General features: G+C 40.2%; 1 protein-coding gene across 4 annotated transcripts in view; it reads right to left on the reverse strand.

The window, feature by feature from the left end:
* UHRF2 (ubiquitin like with PHD and ring finger domains 2) overlaps window positions 1-23,907 on the reverse strand; it is an 83,444-nt gene that overhangs the window by 23,271 nt on the left and 36,266 nt on the right. For all 4 annotated transcript variants that reach the window (XM_086479137.1, XM_086479136.1, XM_086479135.1 and 1 more), the window contains exon 5: window positions 8,012-8,121. In XM_086479137.1, the coding sequence (XP_086335263.1) occupies window positions 8,012-8,121 (110 nt within the window). The remainder of the gene's footprint in view (window positions 1-8,011; window positions 8,122-23,907) is intronic.

The raw sequence follows: 23,907 nt of genomic DNA on the forward strand, positions 1-23,907 counted from the left end.
TACTTTTACCTTCAAAGGTGGAAGCAACAAGACTTACAAAGAGAAAGGGACGGAGTTTTGAGTAACAAAGAAGAGTCAGGGGCCATGATGTATTAGGAACCAAGAGGGAAACACTTGTGAAATACCTCAAAGGAACCATGCCTTTTTCTTCTAAAAAGGTGACACGGTTGATAGCCCAGCTGAAATGTCTCTACACCAATGCATGTAGCATGGGTAACAAACAGGAGGAACTGGAAGCCACCACGCAGCTGGAAAGCTATGATCTAATCGCTCTCACTTGGTGGGACAAATCACATGACTGGAGCGCTGCAATTGATGGCTATAAACTGTTCAGAAGCAACACACAAGGCAGGACAGGTGGGTGATTTGCCTTCTACGGACTGATTGAACAGAAAACAGCATTGAGGTCAATAGCTTGTGGGTGAAAATTACAGGCCAAGCCAACAAAGGAAACCTCATGGTTGGTGTTTATTACGAATCAAGAGGACCCTGATGATGACGTGTTCTTACTTAACTGCAGAAAACATCACGCTCACACCCATTGATCCAGCTGCATGACTTCAGTCACCCTGACATCTGCTGGAAAACCAGCAGAGCAAGCTGTAAGCAGTCCAGAAGACTCTTGGAAAGCATCAAGGATAATTTCTTAATCCAGGTGATAGACAGCCCAATCAGAGAAGCATTACTGGACTTGTTGCCTACCAACACAGATGGACTAATTACAGAGGTCAAGATTGCTGGCAGCTATCTTGCAAGGTCAGCTACAGTGGTCATGCCCTGGTGGAATTCACAATCCTGAAGGATATGGCCCAGGCGAAGAGTAAAGCCAAGACCTTGAATTTTAGAAGAGTGAACTTTCAGTTGTTTAAGGAACTACAGGATTGGACTCCCAGGGAAACAGTCCTCGGGGATAAAGGAGCAGAACACAGCTGGCAGTTCTTTAAGGACACTTTGCTTAACAGCACAAGAGTTCTCAAATCCCATGTGTGAGCAATAAGGGAAGGAGTGCAGGAGACCAGCATTGCTGGGTAAGGACCTCCTGGTCAAACTGAAGCGTAAGAAGGAAATGCACGGTCAGTAGAACCAGGGACACATATCCTGGGAAGAATATAGCGACGCTCCTTGATGTGTAGGGATGGGACTGGGAAAGCTAAGGCACAGTTGGAGCTGAATTTGGCAGGGGATGCAAAGAATAATAAGAATTGGCTGGAAGGTTGCACTCAAAGGGTTGCAATCAATGGCTCGATGTCTGAGTGGAGACCAGTGACAAGAAGTGTACCTCAGGGATCAGTACTGGGACCAGTGCTACTTAACATCTTTGTCAGCAACATGGACAGTGGCATCGAGTGCACCCTCAGCAAGTTTGCTGACAACACCAAGCTGTGTGGTGAGGTCGACACACTGGAGGGAAGGGAAGCCATCCAGAGGGACCTGGACAGGCTGGAGAGGTGGGCCTGTGCAACCCTCATGAAGTTTAACAAGACCACGTGCAAGGTCCTGCACCTGGGTCAGGGCAAACGAAGCACAGATACAGGCCTGGTGATGCGTGGATTGAGAGCAGCCCTGGGGAGAAGGACTTGGGTGTGCTGGTGGATGACAGGATGAGCTTGAGCCAACAGTGTGCACCTGCAGCCCAAAAACCCAACCGTACCCTGTGCTGAATCAAGAAAAGTGTGGCCAGCACGTTAAGTGAGGTGACTTTGCCCCTCTACTCTGCCCTCATGAGACCCCACCTGGAATACTGCGTCCAGCTCTGGAGCGCCCAACACAAGAAAGACATGGAGCTGTTGGAGCGAGTCCAGAGGAGGGCTACCAAGATGCTCAGAGGGTTGGAACACCTTTCCTATGAGGACAGGCTGAGAGAGTTGGGCTTGTTCAGCCTGGAAAAGAGAAGGCTCTGGGGAGACCTTACAGTGGCCTTCCAGTACCTGGAGGGGACCTACAAGAAGGCTGGGGAGGGACTTTTTACAAGGGCCTGCAGTGATAGTATGAGCGGTAATGGTTGGAAGCTGGGAGAGGGCAGGTTTAGCCTAGATCCACGGAAGAAGTTCTTCACCCTGAGGGTGGTGAGGCACTGGAACAGGTTGCCTAAGGAAGCTGTGGATGCCCCCTCCCTGGCAGTGTTCAAGGCCAGGTTGGATGGAGCCTTGAGCAACCTGGTCTGGTGGGAGGTGTCCCTGCCATGGCAGGGGGGTTGCAACTAGATGATCTTTAAGGTTCCTTCCAACCCAAACCATTCTGTGATTCTATGATTCTACAAGTATGTTGGTCAAGAAAAGGAATATTGAAAATGTACCTGCTCCTCCATCCCTCTCTCTGCCCCCATAAATGAGATAGGAAAACAAGTGACAACTGACATGGAGAAGGCTGAGGTATGCAGCAAATTTTTTTATGCAGTTTTCACTGGTAATTACTCTTCCCACATTTCTCAGGTCCCTGAACTTGAAGGCAGGGACTGGGGGAATGAAGTCCCTCCCACTGTAAGAGAAGATCAGGTTCAAGACCATCTGAGGAACCTGAACATACCTAAGTCCATGGGACCCAACGAGATGCATCCCAGAGTCCTGAGGGAATTGGCTGATACAGTTGCTAAGCCACTCTCCATCATATCTGAAAAGTCATGGCAGTCAGGGAAAGTCCCCAGTACCTGGAGGGAAAGGAATATTACACCCTTTTTTAAAAAGGGTAAAAAGGAAGACCCTGGGAATTACCAACCAGTCAGCCTCACCTCAGTGCCCAATTAGACCATAGAACAGAGACATCTGGAAGTGATGTTGACACATATGGAAGGCAGGGAGGTGACTGGAGATAGCCAACACGGCTTCACTAAGGGAAAATGATGCCTGACTAATCAAGTGGCCTTCACTAACAGTGGAGTGACTCCATCAGTGGACAAGGGAAGAACTACCGATGTCACCTACCTGGACTTCTGTAAGTCCTCCACAAAGTTCTTGCTGCTAAACTGGAGAGATACAGGTTTGATGGATGAACTATTAGATCAATAAGGACTTGGCTGGATGGCCACATTCAAAGAGTGGATGGTTGCATGGAATGTCTTAATGTCCAAGTGAAAACCAGTAATGAGCATTGTCCCTCAAAGGTCTATAATAGGACCAATACTATTTAACACCTTCATCAATAACACAGAGATTGGGATTGAGTGCACCCTCAATAAGTCTGTGGATGACAAAGCTGAGTGGTGCAGTTGATACTACAGTGCGAAGGGTTGTCATCCAGAGAGACCATGACAGGCTTGAAAAGTGGGCCCATATGAATCTCATGAAGTTCAACATGGCCAAATGCAAGGTCCTGCACAGGACAATCCCCAATATCAGTACAGGCTGGGGGATGAATGGATTGAGAACAGCCCTGCGGAGAAGGACTTGAGGATACTGGTGGACAAATAAACAGTATGAGCCAGCAATGTGCACTTGCAGCTCAGAAAGCAAATTATATCCTAGGCTGCATAACAAGAACCATGGCTAGCAGGTCGAGGGAAGTGATCTTCCCCCTCTACTCCGCTCTGGTGAGACCCTACCTGCAGTACTGTGTCCAGTTCTGGAGCCCCCAGCATAAGAAAGACATGGACCTGCTTGAGCAGGTCCAGAGGAGGACCACGAAAATGACCAGGGGCTGGAGCACCTCTCCTATAAGCACAGGCTGAGAGAGTTGGGCTTTTTCAGCCTGGAAAAGAGAAGGCTCCGGGGAGACCTTCTAGTGGCCTTTCAATACTTAAAGGGGGCTTATAAGAAAGACAGAAAGACTTTTTACCAGGGCTTGTAGTGACAGGACAAGGAGCAATAGTTTTAAATTGAAGGAGGATAGATTTAGATTGGAAACAAGGAAGAATTTTTTTATGATGAGGGTGGTGAGACACTGCAACAGGTTGCCCAGAGAAACCGTGTATGTCCCCTCCCTGGAAAAGTTCCCCGTCCCCAGGCTGGACGGGGCTTTGAGCAACCTGATTTAGCAATAGATGCCCCTGCCCACGACAGGGGAGTTGGACTAGACAATCTTTAAAAGTCCCTTCCAACTCAAACCATTCTATGATAAGAAGTGCTAGAACACTGAAGCTTGATTTTTTTTAAGAGAAAAAACATAAAAGCTGAATATAAAAGAAGAATCACTGAAGAGGGGAAATTATCACCTACAGATAGAATGTGTAGTGAGATGTACTGACTGGAAAACATGAGCAAATGTGTAAGGCTACCAGCAGTGGTCATTTTACAAAGCCTCAAACCCAAAGGTCAGATACACCTAAAAAGATAGCAAAAATCTCACAGTGTACTGCTTCTACCAAAGTCTAGCCTCGAAGACTTAGCTGCATACTATCCAAATGGAAGTAATCTTCTAGGTTAAGACTTCTCTCCCAGTGTTCATTTGAAGAGAAATGAAACATTTTAAGAGTGTTGATGAACAAATCTCTGGGTTTTCCAGCACAGCTAGGCAAAACTCAGTCTGTCCAAGCTGTCAACACCAATTTAAGTCAAGTCAGACTGAAGAAATCCAGGCAACTGGTATCTGCTTTGAAAAATTTTGAGAGTCATAACTGAGTACTCCCTAAAGAAACTCACTAGTCTATCTCATTCAATAAGTAACACACAAAAAGAAACTGCGTACTTTTCTGTATCTCCTACCACCACAAGTTGTTTAGGCCTATGTAATTTACTGGTTTCGGTTACAAAATCAGTTTCTTATGTCAAAGGTTAGGAATAGTATTTCTTTTAAAAAAAGAGGAAAAAAGCAAAAATGTCTACATATTTTTGTTCAGTTAAACAATGCCTGGAGTTTTCAACTTTCTTCAATATACAAACTACAAACTGCCATTTTCATGACATGACTTTAATTTTTTACATTTCTGCTTTAACCACGTAGTAAGTGAAATGCACTGATTAGATCTGCATTATTCATTGTCACATGAAGACAGGTCTGTTCACCCCTACCAATCAACACTGTAGGCTTAGTTGCACACATCATTTCATATTTTCTTCTTTTGCAGGAAAAGCTATCTCCGTTCACAGCACAAAATTGATTCTGATGGAAGCAATATATGTTGATATCTAGGTCTTATTTCTGTTTTGCATATACATACTTGAAACATATTTACAAGTATGTTGCTTCATAGTTTTCTAATTTTCTAATATAATTTTCTAATAGGCCTAGCCCTACTCTTTTCATGGGCTCCAGAATTCCATTAAATAATTTGAAAATAACTACCTTGTTTTTAACTGTAACTGCTAAACATATATGGACATGTCATATATATTTTTATCTAATTTATGCATACAAAACCTAACTAATGTACGGCCATGCTCAAGGAGTAACAGTTTTTCTGCAGAGGTAGCCTACATTGTTTATCTGACAAAGATGATTACCAAAGTAGGCATTCTATCTTTTGGAAAGGACACAGATGGTACTTTAATATAGACGAAAATACAGTCAGTGCATTTTGTGATTGTGCTTACAACAATCTCATAGAGTATTTAAGGCAAATTAATTATTTTAGTTTCATCTGCCATTATTGTAATAAAAATCTGCAGCTTTTCATAGCATATAAGCTAAGGTACCTATAGGTCCATTTATAGATATATGCATATATATTTTAAAATTTTAAATACAAAGTATGAATAGGGATATAAGTATAGTCCAGAGGTAAAGGGTATACTGCTTATGGCATACAGCTCAACTGATGTGCACTTTGCATAAGTGAACAAAGGCAAGACAGCTGAGCGGAAAATCAGAAACACATGAACAGAAATGAAAAGGCCAGTGCAGTGAGAAAGCTGGCTTCAGGGAAAAGAGCAGTACAAAACAAGAAATAAGGCTAAACTGTCAGATCAACAATGTTTTCAGGGTTACATTTTCAAAGATTATATTTCTGTGTCACATTTATTTATGAAGGTTTGTAAACAATATCCTGAAATTAATATAAGCGGAACAGAATGAAACAAAACATACAGAGAGATGAAAATCTCTACACAGATGGCAACATGTGAGTAGTTTAAGCAAAGAGGTAACAAATTAGGAAACAGCTGTGAAAATAGAAGGGAAAGAGCTATAAGTGAAAATAAAGAGCTTGACTTTGAGACAATAAAGGTGGCACTACTCAGTGTAGGAAGCACAGAATGACAAGGTTGCACCTCGAATACTGTGTGCAGTTTTGGGCCCCTCACTACAAGAAGGACATTGAAGTGCTGGAGCGTGTCCAGAGAAGGGCAACGAAGCTGGTGAGGGGTCTGGAGAGCAGGTCTTAGGAGGAGCAGCTGAGGGAACTGGGGCTGTTTAGCCTGGAGAAGAGGAGGTTGAGGGGAGACCTTATCGCTCTCTACAACTACCTCAAAGAAGGTTGTAATGAGGTGGGGGTGGGTCTCTTCTCCCAAGTAACAAGTGATAGGATGACAGGAAATGGCCTCAAGTTGCACCAGGGGAGGTTTAGACCAGACATTAGGAAAAATTTCTTCACCGAAAGGATTGTCAAGCACTGGAACAGGCTGCCCAAGGAAGTGGTTGAGTCACCGTCCCTGGAGGTATTTAAAAGCCCTGTAGATGTGGTGCTTAGGCATTTAGTGGTGGACTTGGCAGAGTTAGGTCAACAGTTGGACTCGATGATCTTAAGGGACTTTTCCAACTTAAATGATTCTATGTTTCTATGATAAATACTCATGTCAGATCAAATGATGACACTGTAGGTCATTTGCTATAGTCAGCAATATAGTAATCACTCATTTCCTCACCACACACATAATTTAAAAAAATAATTCACTACACAGTGAATTATTATACTAAATGAACTGAAATAATTTTATATGCCCTTTAAAAAGCTCCATAAAAATTTAGACTTGCAAACAAGTAGGCATGTAAATGGAAAGCAGTATGGGCAGGTTTTTAAATTTCTCATACTATAATTTTTAAAAATAAAAACATGTTTTAAGATACTGTGATTATTATTAAGAAACTGTTTAATATGATCAAGAAAAAATAAAAGGAATGGATGGCTAATTTTTTTTGAGTAGCCTGAGGAATGTAAATCCCAAATAATGAAAAACTAATTGTAAGAAGTTCATTTACAGAAATTCACATTTTTACTTTTAAGAATACCACTGCAAATGGCATTTGCTCCTTTGAAAAACAGTGATTTTTTTAGACAACAGCAAATAAACAGTAACCAGACTGGTTCTTGTACACTAAGAGCTACATACAAAGGTTCTGAAAAAAATGCCTTGGAGTCAGGAGTCTAATAAATAATAATATCTAGTTCCTTTTAGCAGAGCTGCAGTCCACTCTCTCAGTGTTGCTACTACAAACACTTATCTCTCCTAACTTTAATATATTTTATACTCAGGAAAAAATGTCACACTACTTTTTAGATAAGCTGTCACTAACCTGTTCCCATGGTTGTGGAAAGGATGAGGAGGTACGCCATAGTTATTTTTTTTGGAATGTCATGCAGGGCCAAATAATAATCCAATCGTTAACTATCCTTTTTTTTTCATGGTATAAGCAGCTTTGGCAGAAAGTTCCTTTTTTTTTTTTTTAAATTCTGACATAATGATTTCATTTATTTATATAGTTTAGTAATATTTTATTATTTATTTATTAATAGTATGTATTAATTTATTTGAAGCTTAAATGACACGTCAATTGCAACAGCGATTTTGGTGACCTGGACATCTGTTTAAGAACTTAGCTGAGACTACAAATTAATTCTGCACACTTCATTTAGAATTAATCAGCTGTTCCCGTTTTTTCCTGCTTTATGACTGATTCCACTAAGATGTTACTAGTTTCTGAATATGTCAAGTAATAGAGCCACCTTACACCTCACATCTAAAAGTGAGAAGATTCTAAAAGTCTTCTTTTAGAACAGAAATCTAAAAAGGATTCTATGTTATTCCTTTCCTGAACACACAAAACAATTATTATTACCTCTGCATGCTGACCCTTCTATTTTTTTTTTAAAGAAATATCATTCAATTTGTACTTCCATTCATATAATTTTAAAAAAGCATACTTTTGAAATCTCCATCCCCAAATGTCAATGGATAGGCTCCTGGCTTTTCAATCTTGTACATTTCCTCTATAAAAAGGATTTTACAATCATTTATTGTGTCTTCTGGGCCTCTGAAAAACAAAAAGAATAAAAAGTACATTTGACTTAGTTCCTCAGACCTAGATTCTGTACTTTATGAAACTTAAGCAATGAGATAAAACTAAGTAGCATCTTTTTTTCACCACTGATAGGATACTTTATTTCAAAATTCAGCCTAGTACCGTAATTTCTAAGAAAACCAAACACGTACTTACAACTCGTATAAAGAAAAGACTAGTCCATTACCCTCAGACTACCTGGCACCTAAGTATGTTCGTATTAACAGCCAGACATAACTTTCATTATCAAACATTATTATAGAAGTATAGTGTCAGAAATTAGCTAGAAACATGACTTTCAAGACACAATAAAAGACACTACATGGAACTCACAGAGTAAGAAAAGCAACAGAAAGCTTCAAAAGCCCTTCTATGACTTCTAAATGTTTTGGAAATCTAAACCCTAATCCCACAAAGACATGTACAATGCTGAATTATGTACTGTGAGTAATCCGTTAATGTCAGGTTTTGGAGCAAAATCTGTTCACTTTATCCCAGTGATGAGTAACAAATACTCCGTGACTCCACAAGACTAATACGCAAAGACTTCTAAAGAAGGATTACAAAATATTAAATGTAGAGTAAAGGTCTTCACCTCCTCTTATTATAATCGCTTTGCATTTACTAAAATTCTGATTCAAATGTAAATGTATTTAGGAAGAAAAGGCCATAAAAACAGCAACAGTTTTAAAACACTCCCTCTTCTTCCCTCCTCAGGATGATATTGTGCCTTTTTCAACTGCCTGTTCTCCTACCATTTTCAATTTACTACCTTATCTAGAAGTAAGCAGGAATTTTCAGTATAGCCCGTACTGGAAGTATTAATTACTGAACATAGTCTTACTGATTTCATTGAATCACATGTGTTGCTACTGATTTCAGAATTGAGCAGTTTGACACAAGAGAAAAGAATTTACTAGCTGGAGAGCTTTATTTCTTGCAGAGTGAGACCCAGCCATTAAAAAACAGAAAATTCGAAGGAAATCTGGGTTTGTTGAACTTCTTTCGTCTTCAAAAGTTAATCTAATTCTGTTGCACTGCTGCAGTCCCTGTTTTGGTTCTAGAAAAACACTTCAAAATCTGAAACTATTCAAGCAACTAAATGGATACAGACCACAAATATGAAAGCTTGAATTATTACGATTATAAAGTTTAACATTTTACCAAAACTGTGATGTTTGTAGTTAATATCCAGTGAGCATCCTGCAATACAAGAAATAAAATAATTTTTTTCTTCTTTCCTATATAGACATCAGATGTGCTGGACATAATAGAGAAGTAGTAGCACATAGACAACCTAATTCCAAGTTAGGAAAGAGTGACGATTACACAGGTTATATAAGTTTTTTGAAGGCTTTATTATGAAAGAAAAAAATCCAAACTATTGTATTGGTTACTGTGCACTACTTGAAGGAGGTTGTGCAAGATTCTGCTAAGCAAAGCTGAAGTGCACTGCATGATTACAAGTGTCTCTTCAGAAGCAGGGAAATAATGAAAATAATAACTGTAAAGATAATTATGAATGATTAAAGATTATAATGTAATGATAATAATGATTAAAGATAAAGATTTCCATATTGGAGACTATTTTCCAGAAAAGATCATCAGTAACTTAAAATGCCATGTTTCTTTCAAATATTTAGAGTGTAGAAAGGCCTGAGAATATTTCTGAATCAGATGAACAAGTCTTCTAAGCCCTACTTGTAGTATATCTCTAAGAAACAACCACAGAGGTGACTTGAAAATCCTTTTGAAAAAAGTCACACAGGTGGCACACCCCTATCAAAAACTTTAGGCTGCAAAACAAAATCAAACTATAGACAGATGGGGAAACAAGATATTAGCTCCATATTAAATAAAGATAACCACAGTAACAGAACACCTCCAGAAACACCAAGCTTCAGTCTGGGATCTGATGCTCCCCGCTTTACCTCTTTGTCTGCTCCCACCACTTCCCTTGTGCTGACTATGGTTCTTGGACTCTGTCACATGCTGACTTAACTAAGGCAGAATAAAACCAAGCAAGAGAAAAACCACAGGTACGAAAACATTTTTTTGGTGGCCTTGAGAACAGCAGTGTCTAGGTCTCCATGGGACTTGGTGTTGAGAGGAGTCTGACAGTGTATTGATTCACTATAATTGTCTTTTAAGTGTACCAACAGCTGTTTACTTTGGCATCTGTATTTATTTTCACCCCCTTTTTTTTCCTTGCAGTTTGGAGGGTAAACATTCCCATTGTTGGTCATATGTATAAACAGCAAATGATAGAAATTTTCACAGATCTAGGATAGTTCAACAGAACACACAAATGCTATATTAATGTAAATACATCCATCAGATAGAGAACCAAGAAGATGAAGACTCCCTTTTTAAGAGGAGTCACATGGAAAAGACAAGGGGTAATGGATACAAGGTACTCCTGGGGATATTCCGGTTGAACTCCAGAAGAAACTTTTTCACCATGAGGACAATTAGACATTGGAATAATCTCCCAAGGGAAGTGGTGGATTCCCCTACATTGGACAGTTTAAAGACTCAGCTTCACAGGGTGCTGGGCCATATCATTTAAACTGTATTTTTACCTTGAAAGGTTGGACTAGATGATCCTTGGGGTCCCTTCCAACCTGGTATTCTATGATACTATGATAACTTTACAAAGCTGGTATGTTCCAACAAATGCCACAGCTGCATATCTGGAACCACAGAGGAAGGTCAACCACCATTGCAACAAATGACGGCCAATAATAAATCATTAAGCCTTACCAAAGCTAAAAATCTCTGCTCAGCTAGTTGCTCTTAGAAGACTAATTCTTCTGCCACATTATACAAGAGATAGCTTTAATAATGATCGGGCTATACATCACTTGTCTTGAAAATTACAGTCTTCTAAAAAAATTGTGGTTATATTATTCTGTCAAATATACACAAGAAGTATCACTTTTCTTCATTTCTTCATCTTACCATACCAAAAAATGAGATTAAAAAAAAACCCAAACTTGAGTTATACATTACGTGTAGTAAATGGGACATTTGTATTTCATGTACATGAAAAGTACACAAAATCCTTTAAAGAAATTAAATCCCAAAACACAGCCAGACCCTTCAATACAACAGAATTCCAAATGCAAGCTTTCCTTTTAGATGGGTTAGCTATAGACAGACAGAAAACTTCACCTATCTGTACTTTTTTCCCCCCACACTTCTTTTTTTTAAACCTTCAGGTCACAAAATACTCTTAGACGTACACAATCACAGCTGACTAGAAATATGACAACCAGGCATTATCCTGGGTTTTCAAAGGTTAATTTTCAAGAAAATAAAAGCTGCCATACTGTGAAAACTCTTATCTGCTCTTATAGTCTAAGAGATTCAGTTACAACTGTCAGATCTCTGTCTGGGATTTTCTAGTTTTATCACTTTACCATACTGAAATTAGAAAAAAAATATTTGAACACATACTAAGAGTCAAAATACAAAGCTGGGAAAATACACCATTCAAAAAATACACAAAAAGGTTACATTCACACAAATAATTATAAGAAGTGATTAATGACAATTTATCTTTAGGCCTCCTAAGAGCAAAGCCTTGCTCACACTAAGTTATGTTTACCACAGACAACTAACTCATTTGTCAGCTTCTATGGTTACTGTCAAAAGGTACTGTCCAGATCAGCAGGGAAACAGCCACAATCAGAATAAAACCTAACAGTATATAATGTTGGCTACACTCTCCAAATGCATTAATTCAGTCAAAAAACAACATAAAGATCAAAGTAGGACCAAATTTACTACCATTTCCAGTATCTATCTTTCCACGTGCACTACTTTATTTACATCCCATTTATGACCAATCAGCCTCCACTCTGCTTTTGCAAAGCTTTCAGCCAGCAGCTCTTTATTTTCTCCACATCATCAAACAACAGTTGGATAACTTCTTCAGAAATATGCAAATAATCTTTTCAATTTTACCATTCAAAATGCTTGTTAGAACTTTTACTATCTTTCCCTTAGACGCAGTTGAGCCGTTAGAGTTCATGTGTAGAGTATGGATCAATGGCATTTCATTGCATCTTTACACTTTGTGCTTCCACATTTAACAGCTGCACAAACTTGTATCTTGACTTACTCAAAATACGTTTTTTAAAGTGAGGACTGCTTTTTAAAAACATTTTTCTTTGCCTTTCAAATAACAGAAACTGTGTCCCTGAACTGAGTTCATGAAAAATTGTTTATCTACTTTCATTATAAAAATACTAAATTAGAAATGTTAAAATCATTAGGTTAGAGAATTAAATATGTGCTATTGTAACAAATATTCTCTAGAGTAATCTACACTCGAAAAACAGGACTATGTTGTGATGTTTACTTCAATATATTCACTCTAAGTTGCTATCAGCCAAAAGAATGTTTTGAAATTAAAGCAAATACATGTAAGAGCATGCACATTTCAAAACATATTAAATAGAAAATATGTCAATCTGATATAAAATATTGCAATGTGAAAAGTATTACTGGTTGCTTTACATTTAAACAATAACTGCAACTTAGGCTAAACTGTAGTTTCAACAAACGGCAAACACACATTGACTACACTGAGTGAAACAAAGGCTAAAATATACTCATAAAAAATTACAGCCCTCACCAAACACGACTGGAGAGTTGATTTTAAAGAGCCTTGTTTTAAAGGTAACTTACAAAAATCTTCCCACATGAAGATAGCATATGACATTGATAACCTGACCAAATTCTGCTAGGTTGCACTGAATTACATAGATGTTCTTTTATTTGTATCGTATGCAAGCAGAAAATCAGAAAATATTTTCAACATTTTTTCAGAATATTCCACCTCCATTTGGTTTATCAAGAAAATACAAATGCAAAGTTACAAAATGGGACAGTATTAGCTGTGCTTTTAATTCAACTTTATTTATTTTTATTACACAAGCCACTGTAATGACAAAGACACAAGACAACTTTTCAATTATGCAAAGACTTTATTACTTCATATATATAGTGCTAAGATGAAAAAAAAAAAAATAAACCCCACTATTTCCTAGGATATGTTGAAGACCTGACTATCAAAAATGCCATAATCTAATATGAATTGTTAAAGCCTTTAAAAACAAACAAAACCAATCAGAACACACACACCTCCCAACTCCCAAACCTACAAATTCATATTGTGGATACAAACGCAAGCCAGTCAGGATATTACTTTTTTTAATCTCAGTAGCAGACATCACGCTCAATGCGTTTAAAAAACAATGTATCATAGTTCATGGTTCCAGACTCTGGAAGGAGAGAATTGGATGCAGGGACTATTCTTTTTTCCTTAGCCTGGGATCTGTAAAGGAGACGAACACGTAGAAAAGCAAGCATAAACTTAGTATCTGGGAAAAGGTGCAAGCACTGGCCTGAGAGAAGAGCAAGTCACGTCGTCAGACCCTACCAAACTGCAGCTCAGGAGCAGGACACTGCCCTGCTCCTGCCACGAAACCCGCCGAGCAGACAGAGCCCGAGGCGCCGAAGTCGGACCGACCCGCCCGCCGCGCGGCGCCACAGCCCGGACCCGCCGGCGGCGCGGCCGCCTGCGGACCTGTCCATGGTCCTGCTGCGCCGCCACCGCGGCCAACGGGGCGCGGCACCGCTCCCCCGCTGCTGCCCGGCCAGCTTTGCCGCTGGCGCTGGCGCCATGCTAAGCGGGCATCCACAGCTGCCAAATCCAGTCTCGAACATGCACATATTAACACCTACTTCACCGAACGTCCACCAAAAAACAGGTAAAACCAGCTTGTTGAAGACCCACAAAGGCGGAAGCCCAAAGGCTTCACGTACGAAAAACAAAGCTACAGGAGCTGCGCTTGGCATCACAGGGCATGGTCGAAGCTCAGTCCGCTTCTCTGTGTGGTTGTGGACTGAACTGCAAGACTCAAAACAACGCAGAGTCCGCTCAGGATATCGTTCCAGAGATCTGGACTAGTCAATAAGCTCTTCTACACTAGGAAGAGGCAGAGCTTATAAACAGGTGACACTTAATAGAACAGATTAAAAGCTTCTATCCAGATTTTACATTATGTTATGATTCTGACAGTAGATGCAGCATACATAGTCATCGTGAGCTTAGACACAGTTATAAGAGACCAATCTGTGTACCCAGCTAGGCTAAGTGAGAATGTCAATTCAAAAACAAAGACATGAGTTGAAGCACCTCATTTTATAACAAAATCTCAGAGATGGAAAGACCTTCCTGAAAACAAATAATAGCAAAGGTCCAGAAACATGGTAAGAACTCTGTACAAAAATAAAAATAATACTAAGTGAATAAATAAATAAATAAATTTGACATACTTTCAAACAAAAAGAAAAAAAGGAAAGAAAAAGATTTGAAGGTATCCACCATAAAATATTAAATACAAAGACACAAAGACATTTCCCATAGAATGCTTCATACTGAATCAAAGTCAAATGAAAATTACTCACAAACAAGGCCAAAAAACCATTTTTAGCCTAGAAAGTTAGTAATGAATGGATTATCAAGGCTTGAATGTACATGACAGTATTACTTTAATGAAAAACCTTGGCACAGAGTGCTCCTGCTCAGAAGAGGATCAATCTCATTTCACCAAAAATTCCTGGAAGTTAGAAATTACATGGTGACCTACAGAGAGAAAAGTCCTATTTAATTTGGCATTTGGAGGGCAGTTGCTCATTTTGCAATGTCTTAATTCCTTATATTGCTCAATTCTCTTCAGACAGATTACATCAAATACCTGTGCCATGATGTCCAATTCCATTAGCACGATATTAAATGCACCATTTAAGTGCAAGTTATTGCATAATGGTAATACAGCTTTTCTAAGTCTTACATGTATGTTTGGAATTTGTGATGATCCACTATTATTCATTTTCATGTAGATATATACAAATGTTCATAGACTTTTTGGTAAAATTGTTGGAGACATCCCTCAACAAGCAAACTGTGAGTGAACTGTGGATGGGGTAGGCAAGCAAAAGGACCTGGGGTGATCAGAAGAGAAGAAACATAGCAATCACCAAAAAAAAAAAACCACCAAAAAACCAAAACACAACAACAAAAAAAAAAAAACCAGAAGTGCAATCACTTGAAGCATAGGCATGGAAAGAAAGAAGTGCCAGCAGAAGAACCTTATAGAGAAAGCTCTCATGCCCTTTCTGGGCAATCAGCACACTTTGGTGCCTCCCTGAAACATCTATACACCAAGCATACAGCATAGCGAACGAACAAGAATTATGGAAGTCTGTGCAATTACTGCAGGTTCATGACCTCACTGAGATCATGGAGACATGCTAGGATAGCCCACAAGACTGAAGTGCCATGACAAGGGGATATAGCTCTTTAAGAAAGACAGGCTAGAAAGGCAAGGAGTGGGAGTTGCCCCATTCCTTTAAGGAACAGACTGAAACTGCACCAGGGTAGGTTTAGGCTAGATACTAGGAAAATTTTTTTCACTGAAAGGGTTGTCAGGCATTGGAATGGGCTGCCCAGGGTGGTGGTTGAGTCACCATCCCTTAATGTGTTTAAAGGTCATTTAGCTGTTGTGCTTGGAGATATGGTTTAGGGGTGTACTTGGTAGAGTAGGGTTGATGGTTGGACCCGATGACCTCAAAGGTCTTTCCCAATCTGAATGATTCTATGATTATGTGAAGATAGGTCAGGAGGCAGTTGAGAGCTCACAGGTCAAGATTAGCAGACAGAACAACATGGGTGATGCTGTAGTAGATGCCTGCTATAGACCCCCTTATCAGGGATAAGTATATGAGGCCTTCTTCAGACAACTGGAAGAAGTTTCACATTTACAGGGCCTGGTTCTCACAAGGATCTTGAAGGGCAACAGAGCAGAGCACAAACAACCTAGGTAATTTCTGGAATGCAGTGATAATGACTTCCTGATGCAGGTGACCGAGAGAGGTGCACTCCTAGACACAATACTTACAAACTAGGAAGAACTGGTGATGGGACATTAAAGTTGGGGCAGTTTGGCTGCAATGATGAGATGATGGAGTTTAGGATCCTTAAAAGGAGAAAGCAAGGTAAAAACCAAGACAACCCTGGATTTCAGGGCAGGAAACTAATCTCTTCAGAGATCTGCTTGGAAAAATCCCACAGGATACAACCTGGAGAGAAGGGTCCAGTAGAGCCACCTCCTCCAAACTCAAGAAGTGTCTATCACTATGTGCAAGAAAACAGAGGCATCAGGAAGCCTGCACAGATGAGCAAGGAGCTCCCAGACTGAACTCGGACATAAACAGGAAGTGTGTAAGGTGGAAGCAGGGACAGCTGACACAAAGGGAGTATTGAGTCCCTGTCCAATTGTTTAAGCATAGGGTTGGGAAAGCCAAGGTCCACTTTGATTTGAATCTGGCATGAGACACAAAGGACAACAAGGAAGGATTCTACAACTACAAAACAGGAAAGGAAAAGTAGGGACAATGTGGGCCCACTGCTAAATATAGCAGGGACCCTGATGACAATAATTACAGAAAAGGCCAAGGAGCAAGGATGACAGCCTCAGCGGAGGAGGACTAAGTTATGAAGTACTTAAACTGGACACACATAAGTCTATGGGGCCTAACAGGCTGTACCCATCAGCACTGAGGGAGCTGCCTATCTGGACAAAGCTACTCCTGGTCATCTTTGAAAGATCATGACAACTGGGACACCTTCCCAAGAACTAGAAGACAGCATATGCCACTCCTATCTTCAAGAAGTAAGATGTCCTGACAGACTGGTCAGCATCAACTCAATCCCTGGGAAGGCAGTGGAGCAAATAATTCTGGAAATAATTTCCAGATAGGAGGACAACAAGGTGATGGGGAATTGTGAGTATAGAATTAAAAAGGGGGAAAAAAAATCATGCTTAACCACACCGACAGTCTTCTACAATGAGGTGACATGCTTGGAAGATGACAGGAGAGCAGATGTTCACACCCACTTAGTAAGGCTTTCGATACTGTCTCCCATAACATCCTCATGTATAAGCTAACGAAGTATGGGTAAATGCACAGTAAGGAGAACTGAAAACTGGCTGAACCCACAAGATTGTGACCAATGGCACAAAGTCCAGTTAGCAGGCATGTCACTAGCACACCAGGGGTTGACCCTGGGGCCAGCACCATTTAACATCCTCATTAATAAGGGATGTAACTGAATAATGGGAATAGAGTGAACTCTTCAGCAAGTTCACAGATGATACAAAACCAGAAGTAGCCACCATTATCAGACGCATTTACTGCCTGGAGAGAGAGAAATTTCATTACCTTCAAAGAGAAGTGTGAAGTCCTGTACATAGGCAGTAGCCCATGCACCAGTACATGCTGAGTGCCAACTGGCTGGAGGGCAGCTTGGTAGAAAAAGACCTTGAGGAACTCATAAACAAGCAGCTGACCATAAACCAGCAACCTTCCCTTGTAAACAAAGAAGGTCAACAGCCTCCTGAACTGCATTAAGAAGTGCAGTGCCAGCACCAGTGAGGCCTGGTGTGGGCTTCCCCAGGTAGGACAGACTTGGGCTTATAGGAGTGGCTCTAAAAAAGGGCCACAAAAATGATTAAGGGACTAGAACATCTTTGATATGTGAGTGATTAGCCTCAAGAAGAGAAGGCTTGTGCGTGGAAGGCTCTTACCCATGATAAACAGGGAGCCAGACTCCTCTCACTCGTGCCTATTGCCAGGACAAGAAGCCCAAACAGAGACACATGAAATGTCTTTTTACAGTGACTGTCCAGAGAGGTTGTTGAGTCTCCACCCATAAAGATATTCAAAACCCATCCTCAGTGATTCTCTTAAATGTATACATGTATTTCAACACCACTCCTTTTTTTTTATGTCTTTTATTTTCATAAGACTTTTACTAATGTTGTGCTCACCACCATTTCCCCACACACACACACACTCTGCCTTTTGGCACTTAAGTTTGTTTTCTTCTGTTCTTCCTCTTCTGTTTGGAATTACTTTCCTCAGTGGGAACAAACTAAGCTCCAAAACACTTCTAAAAATCAGCCCCTAGAAAGCAAGTCAAAAGACGCTGTGGTTCCAAGTCTGCATGTTTATTAGACAAAGTGTACTGTTACAAATACTGAAGATATAGTTTATATTCTGGGAAAACAAACAAAAATCTCAAGATCCAAATCAATCCATTCTTTACCTTCAGAAGATACTTTTATCTTATGGCAATTATGAGATGGTTATAAAACCAAAAAAGTCCAAATTTTAACACTCTGTACTTACTTTTTTGTGAAAGCAATGAATGCTTTAACACATACCAATTAAGTAATTGAAAAGTTAAGTTATTGAATGCAATTCCAAGAACAAATTTTCTCCTCCTCTTATCACAATTTATATGCAAAATATATGGTCTGCCTGACACATACTACTGTGCTCCCCGAATCATCTCAGCTGTGCTTTGCTGAATTCACTCTAGTTTACATGTCTCTTGTGCATTGAGGTGTGTAGGGGGGTGTGTTTGGGGGTGGGTGGAATCTCGTATTCTAGATGCAGTCTAATTAGTGCTTAGTAAAGGGGAATAAATCATTTTCCCCAGTCTTCTGGTTATACTCCTTTTTACGCAGCCTGAATTCTGTTAGCCTTCATTACATACTGCTGGGTCATGTTCAGCTTGCCATCTACCAAGACCCAGAGGCCCTTCTCACCAGAGCTACTTCCCAGCCAGTACTGCTGCAAGGGGCTCTACCTTCCAAGGTGCAAGAAAACTGCATTTATTCTTGTTGAATTTCACAAGGTTCCTGTAAGTCCATTTGTCCTGCCTATTCAGGTCCCTCTGACTGGCAGTACCACTCTTGAGTTTCCATCAATTTGGTGTCTCTGCAAACTTGGTGAGAGTGCGCTGCATTGCCACTGCCATGCTGTTGCTTCAGACATGGAACAGTATAGGTCTCAGGATACACCCCTGCAGTTCCTTGCTTGTTATCACTTTCGAGGTAGCATATAACCCATTAACCACTATTCTCTGAGCCTGATCATTTAATCTTATCTTTTCAAACCCATCTGGTTGCCCATCCACCCTATCCTAACTGGGACAGGATATTATGGGACACAGACAAAAAAACCTGCTACAAGTTGAAGTAAATTACATCTGTTGCTCTTGCCTTGGCCACAGAGCTAATCATTTTATCATACAAGGCAGCCAGGTTTGTCAGGCACGATTTGCTCTTGGAAAAAATCCACCATGTCTATTCCAAATCATCTTCACGTGGCCAGCACTTCCAAGAAGACTGCCCTATGGTTTTCTTCAGACTGAGATAACGGTGACTGGTCGTCTTTGAAGACGCATGCAACATTTGCCCTTCTCCAGTGGTCAGGAAATCCCTGATCTCCACAACTGTTCAAATACAGTACAGAGGAGCATCACTACAGCATCAGTGAGTTCCCTTGGCAGACCTGCATGCAACCCATCTGGTCGCATGGACTTGCATTGATCCGAGTTCTTGCAACCACTCCCTGACTCAGTTCTCATTCACCGCTGAGGACTATCACTAAATGCTTTCACTAGGCCCAGCTACCAGAGACAGTTTGTCAGTGAAGACTAAGCCAAGAAAGATCGTGTCAGCTGATAACAAATCATCTGTCTTTTTCATCAATATATCTGTATTTTCCTTGTTTAGCCTTCTACTGCCAAAGCAGTAGTAAAAGTTCTCTGCATTGCCCTTGATGGCTCTTCCAAGTGTCAACTCTAGATGAGCTTTGGTTCTCATAACACCATCCTCACATCTTCAAAATTCCTCCTTTTTACACTACCCCCGTTTCCAACTCCTACCTACTGACTTTTTGCACTGGAGCTAACTCACGAGTTTCCTGCTCAGCCTTGCCAGTTTCCTGATACATCTAGTACTTTCTTAGCACGTACTCTCTTTGTATTTGAAGGTGTCCTTAAGCACCTGTCAGCTCTGCTGTACTCCTTTACCCTTCACACTTGTCTCCTATGGGATCCCATCAACCAGTTCCTTGAATGAAACTGAAGTCCACTCTACCAAATTTGAGAGCCTACACTCTGCTACTCCCCTTCCTCAGTTCCATCAGGATCTTGGCATCTACGATTTCAGTGCCAGTATAGGCAAGGCTACCATTGGTTAGCTGATCCTCCCCCAAGCAGTTGTTGATAATAAACAGCAGATTCAGCCATGCATCACTGTGTTGACCTATCCAGTACTTGTATTAAGAAGTTATCCCTGATATCCTCCAGAGAACTTCTTGACTGCTTGCTGTACTGTCAGGGAATTTGAGTTCTCCACGAAAATCAGTGCCTGTTATTCAGAGACATTTAAAGAAGGCTTTGTCCTCTTCCTCACTCTGATCCTACCACCATGATGTCAGCCTTTTCGGCCTCTCCCATCCTCATCCACAAGCTCTCAACTGGTCTGTTGTCATCCCACTGAAGAGCTCCCTACATCCACACTTCACATCATCATGGCAGCCCTGCCCTCTTTATTTGCCTCTCCTGAGAAATTTGTACCCATCCAACTCCCACTCCAGTTGTGTGAGCTGTCCCATCATGTCTCCACTATACCAGTAACGTCATAGTTCTGTGACTATATGCGGAACTAATTCCTCCGCTTGTTTTCCAGGCTGGAAATTAGCATACATGCACTTCAGATGGACATCTCTCATTTACCAATCCCAATATCCCTCTTGTTCCCACCACCCTGTACCTTTTGCTTTCCATGCACATGGCAATACCTCCCTTAACCTCAGGTCATATGTCCCTTCACCACCCAAAGCTCTTCTCACCAGGTTGCCCAGCCTGTTGACATAGATGCTCTTATTCCACTTGAGGATCAAGGACTTTCAGGGACAGATGGGAACCTAGTTACGGGCCTCATGGTATTAAAAGCCAAATGCCTGTTGACACAAGCTATGCAACTGACCAGGTTTTGATCCACAAAATTTGCCTGTTCCTTGCCCTTGGGAGGATCTGTCCTCCAAAGTGTTACCCTTTCAGCAGCAGGACTGGGAAGCTCTTACACAACTTGGCTTCTCAGCTTAAGAGGTAACATCATCTCTAATAAGGCAGACATGGTTTGCAACTCAAATTTTAAAATTTCTAGGCAAAAGAACAGTACATCCACAGTCTAAAAAGACTCAACATGAGTTACAAGCACATAGTATACTTCCCCCATTTTAGGAAAGCAAACTTAAAGACTCAATCCAATACCAGTTTCTCAATACTGCCTGTTAAGAACAGGCAATATGCAGGGAAACAGCACAAAGGACAAATAAATTACTTTTTATGCTCTCTTTCAAGAATCAGGAAGATGGAAGAGATAAAATGTTTCTTCCATGTAACAGAAATAATTACAGGTAAGCAATCATAAACTGTCATCCTTCCACTCCTCTCTGTATAATGTAACCTCCTGAAGATTTGTCCCCTTTAAAGCAGAAAAAGCAAGCATGCAGGAAAACAAAGCATGTAGAAAAGCAGCTACGATCTGTGCAGAACCTGCTCTTCATCACTATTCAGTGAGTGTTTGTAAAATGGAAATTTTCGTCCAAAGAAAAAGAAGGGAAAGGAGAAATTTGAAACATGAAAACAATATAACAAGTCACCCAAATACCCTTCAAAATCTTTCTAAACTTTCTGGGTTTGATTTCATAGGTGCTGAACCAAGGTACTACCTCTCATTTATGACCTTGGTAGAGAGGACAATTACCACAGCGAGTGGTTAAACAATTCACATGGTTCATGCTCTCTTCATGAACTACTCTTAAGTCAGATACTGTTCTGTCTCTCACATTTGATCAAAACACCACCAACCTTTCTCCAGTCCCAGTAGCTGACAGTGTGTTCCAATACCTTCTGGGCAGTTTGTCCTGTACCTCAGACTTTTTTTTGCATATGAGAAGGCACTGTATGCTACTCAAAAATATATTTAATCATATTCTGTCCTCATGTCCATTATATCTTTTAATTCTTAAGTTTTTCCTCAAGAATGAAGTCACAACTGAAGCAAGATCAAAAACCTAATCTAGAATTTAAAAACAAACAGTTTGATCTCCAGTAAACTTCACTTATGTTCAAATAGATCATTCTTTTCGCAACCACCACCCCCCACCAAACAGGAGTTCTTTTGTCCAACAGGATAATTAAGTGGGACCAAAATACCCTTCTTGTTAAAGAGTCATTCCAGTTAAGAACTGTGATATTATTAACTAAGGCTGTGTATCACAAAAAGACCCATCTCTAGCTGTAGAGACTAGGTGAAAGCAGTTCACAGAAGTGCTTAAGAAGTTCTAAGCATCACCTCTACAGAATCACCATGAAAAATCCCAGCAGGCGTCTTGGACAATCAGAATCTATCTTGATTTGAAACAGTTGCGTTGATTCAAGAGGAGGTTTCTTCTTCAAAGGAGGTGACCAGCTCCACTGAAGTCATAAGGAGAAGAGGAAAGAGGGAGACACAAATTCACCCTTTCAGAAGTTTTGTTGCCTAGAAGAAATATGCCAATTTATGTCTGTGCAAGAAAGCTGCAGGCAAGTTCTTCAGCAATTAGCATTCTTATTATTAGAATACCTCCTGATACAGCATGAAAGCCATCTTAAAAAACGGCTCCAAGTAAATCTCATTATTCCCTGTATCAGCAAAACAATGTCTTCCCAAAACAACCAGTAACAGTCAAAGATGCTACATTAAAACAAACAAACTGAGAAGTTACTTTGTGTAGACAATTACACCACAAAAGTATATGAGCATCAGTAAGGGATAAACCACGTAGACAGAAATTTCAGGACTAAAGAAACACAGTATGAGAACTACACTCTTGGGCACCTACAAAGTATGAGACAATAACAACCGTGACATTGTCACAATACATACCTAGATGGATAGGAAGTATGGCACTATCATTTTTGTAAGTGTCGAAACAAGATACAACTGCCAATATTTTTTTTCTTTTTGGACTAGTTAGAAATCCACATAAGCACAAGAACTCTTGAAATCACCCAGAACAATGTGCAAGACTTGTTTCACTGTTAGTTCACTATTCTGTAATGTGTTTAAATTCTGTACATTTGCAGAGCTACAAAACCAAATAATATGTATGAATTCAAAAATCAGAAGTTAAATATAAATGGAAAAACTGGTTCAAAAGAACTAAGAGGAACATCCAAAAAGCAAAACCTGTACAGGTAGCGTAAAGACCATAGAAAAACATGCCAGACATGAATTAAAAGAATCCAAATGATAAACAGGAATGTACTCTACCAAAAAAACAAAAAAAAGCAGAAATTGTGTTCAAATGAAGAAGATAAGCCCCAGATCTGGCAGGTTACACAGCAAAAACATACTACCATATTTAAAAATTGATCTGAAAACAAAACAATCCTCCCTTTTTGGGAGCAGGAAGCCTCACACAAAAACCTGCAGAACTAAAAGATGACAAATATAAAACTGAAAATTTAGGACCCCTTAGACTACTGATGCTTGGGTAAGGACCTCAAATTCAACGAATATCCACGTAGTCAAAGACATATAAAATCTGCAAATTGAACAGATTTTTCTGATACTCTTGTATAACTCCAAAGGCTTAAACAAAACACAAGTCTCAGTATAGAGAGAATCCTTGCTAAACTCAAACTTTAAAAGGCTGACTGAAGAAAAGTGAGACAATTTTGTCTCTATTGATCTTGAAGACTACCAAGGAGAAACCACAAAGTACCATTTGAACTACTCCAATTTGATTTGGTATGGTGACTTTAATCATGTCAGC

This window comes from Leptosomus discolor, chromosome Z (genome assembly GCF_034619465.1).
Source record: "Leptosomus discolor isolate bLepDis1 chromosome Z, bLepDis1.hap2, whole genome shotgun sequence".
NCBI lineage: Eukaryota > Metazoa > Chordata > Aves > Leptosomiformes > Leptosomidae > Leptosomus > Leptosomus discolor.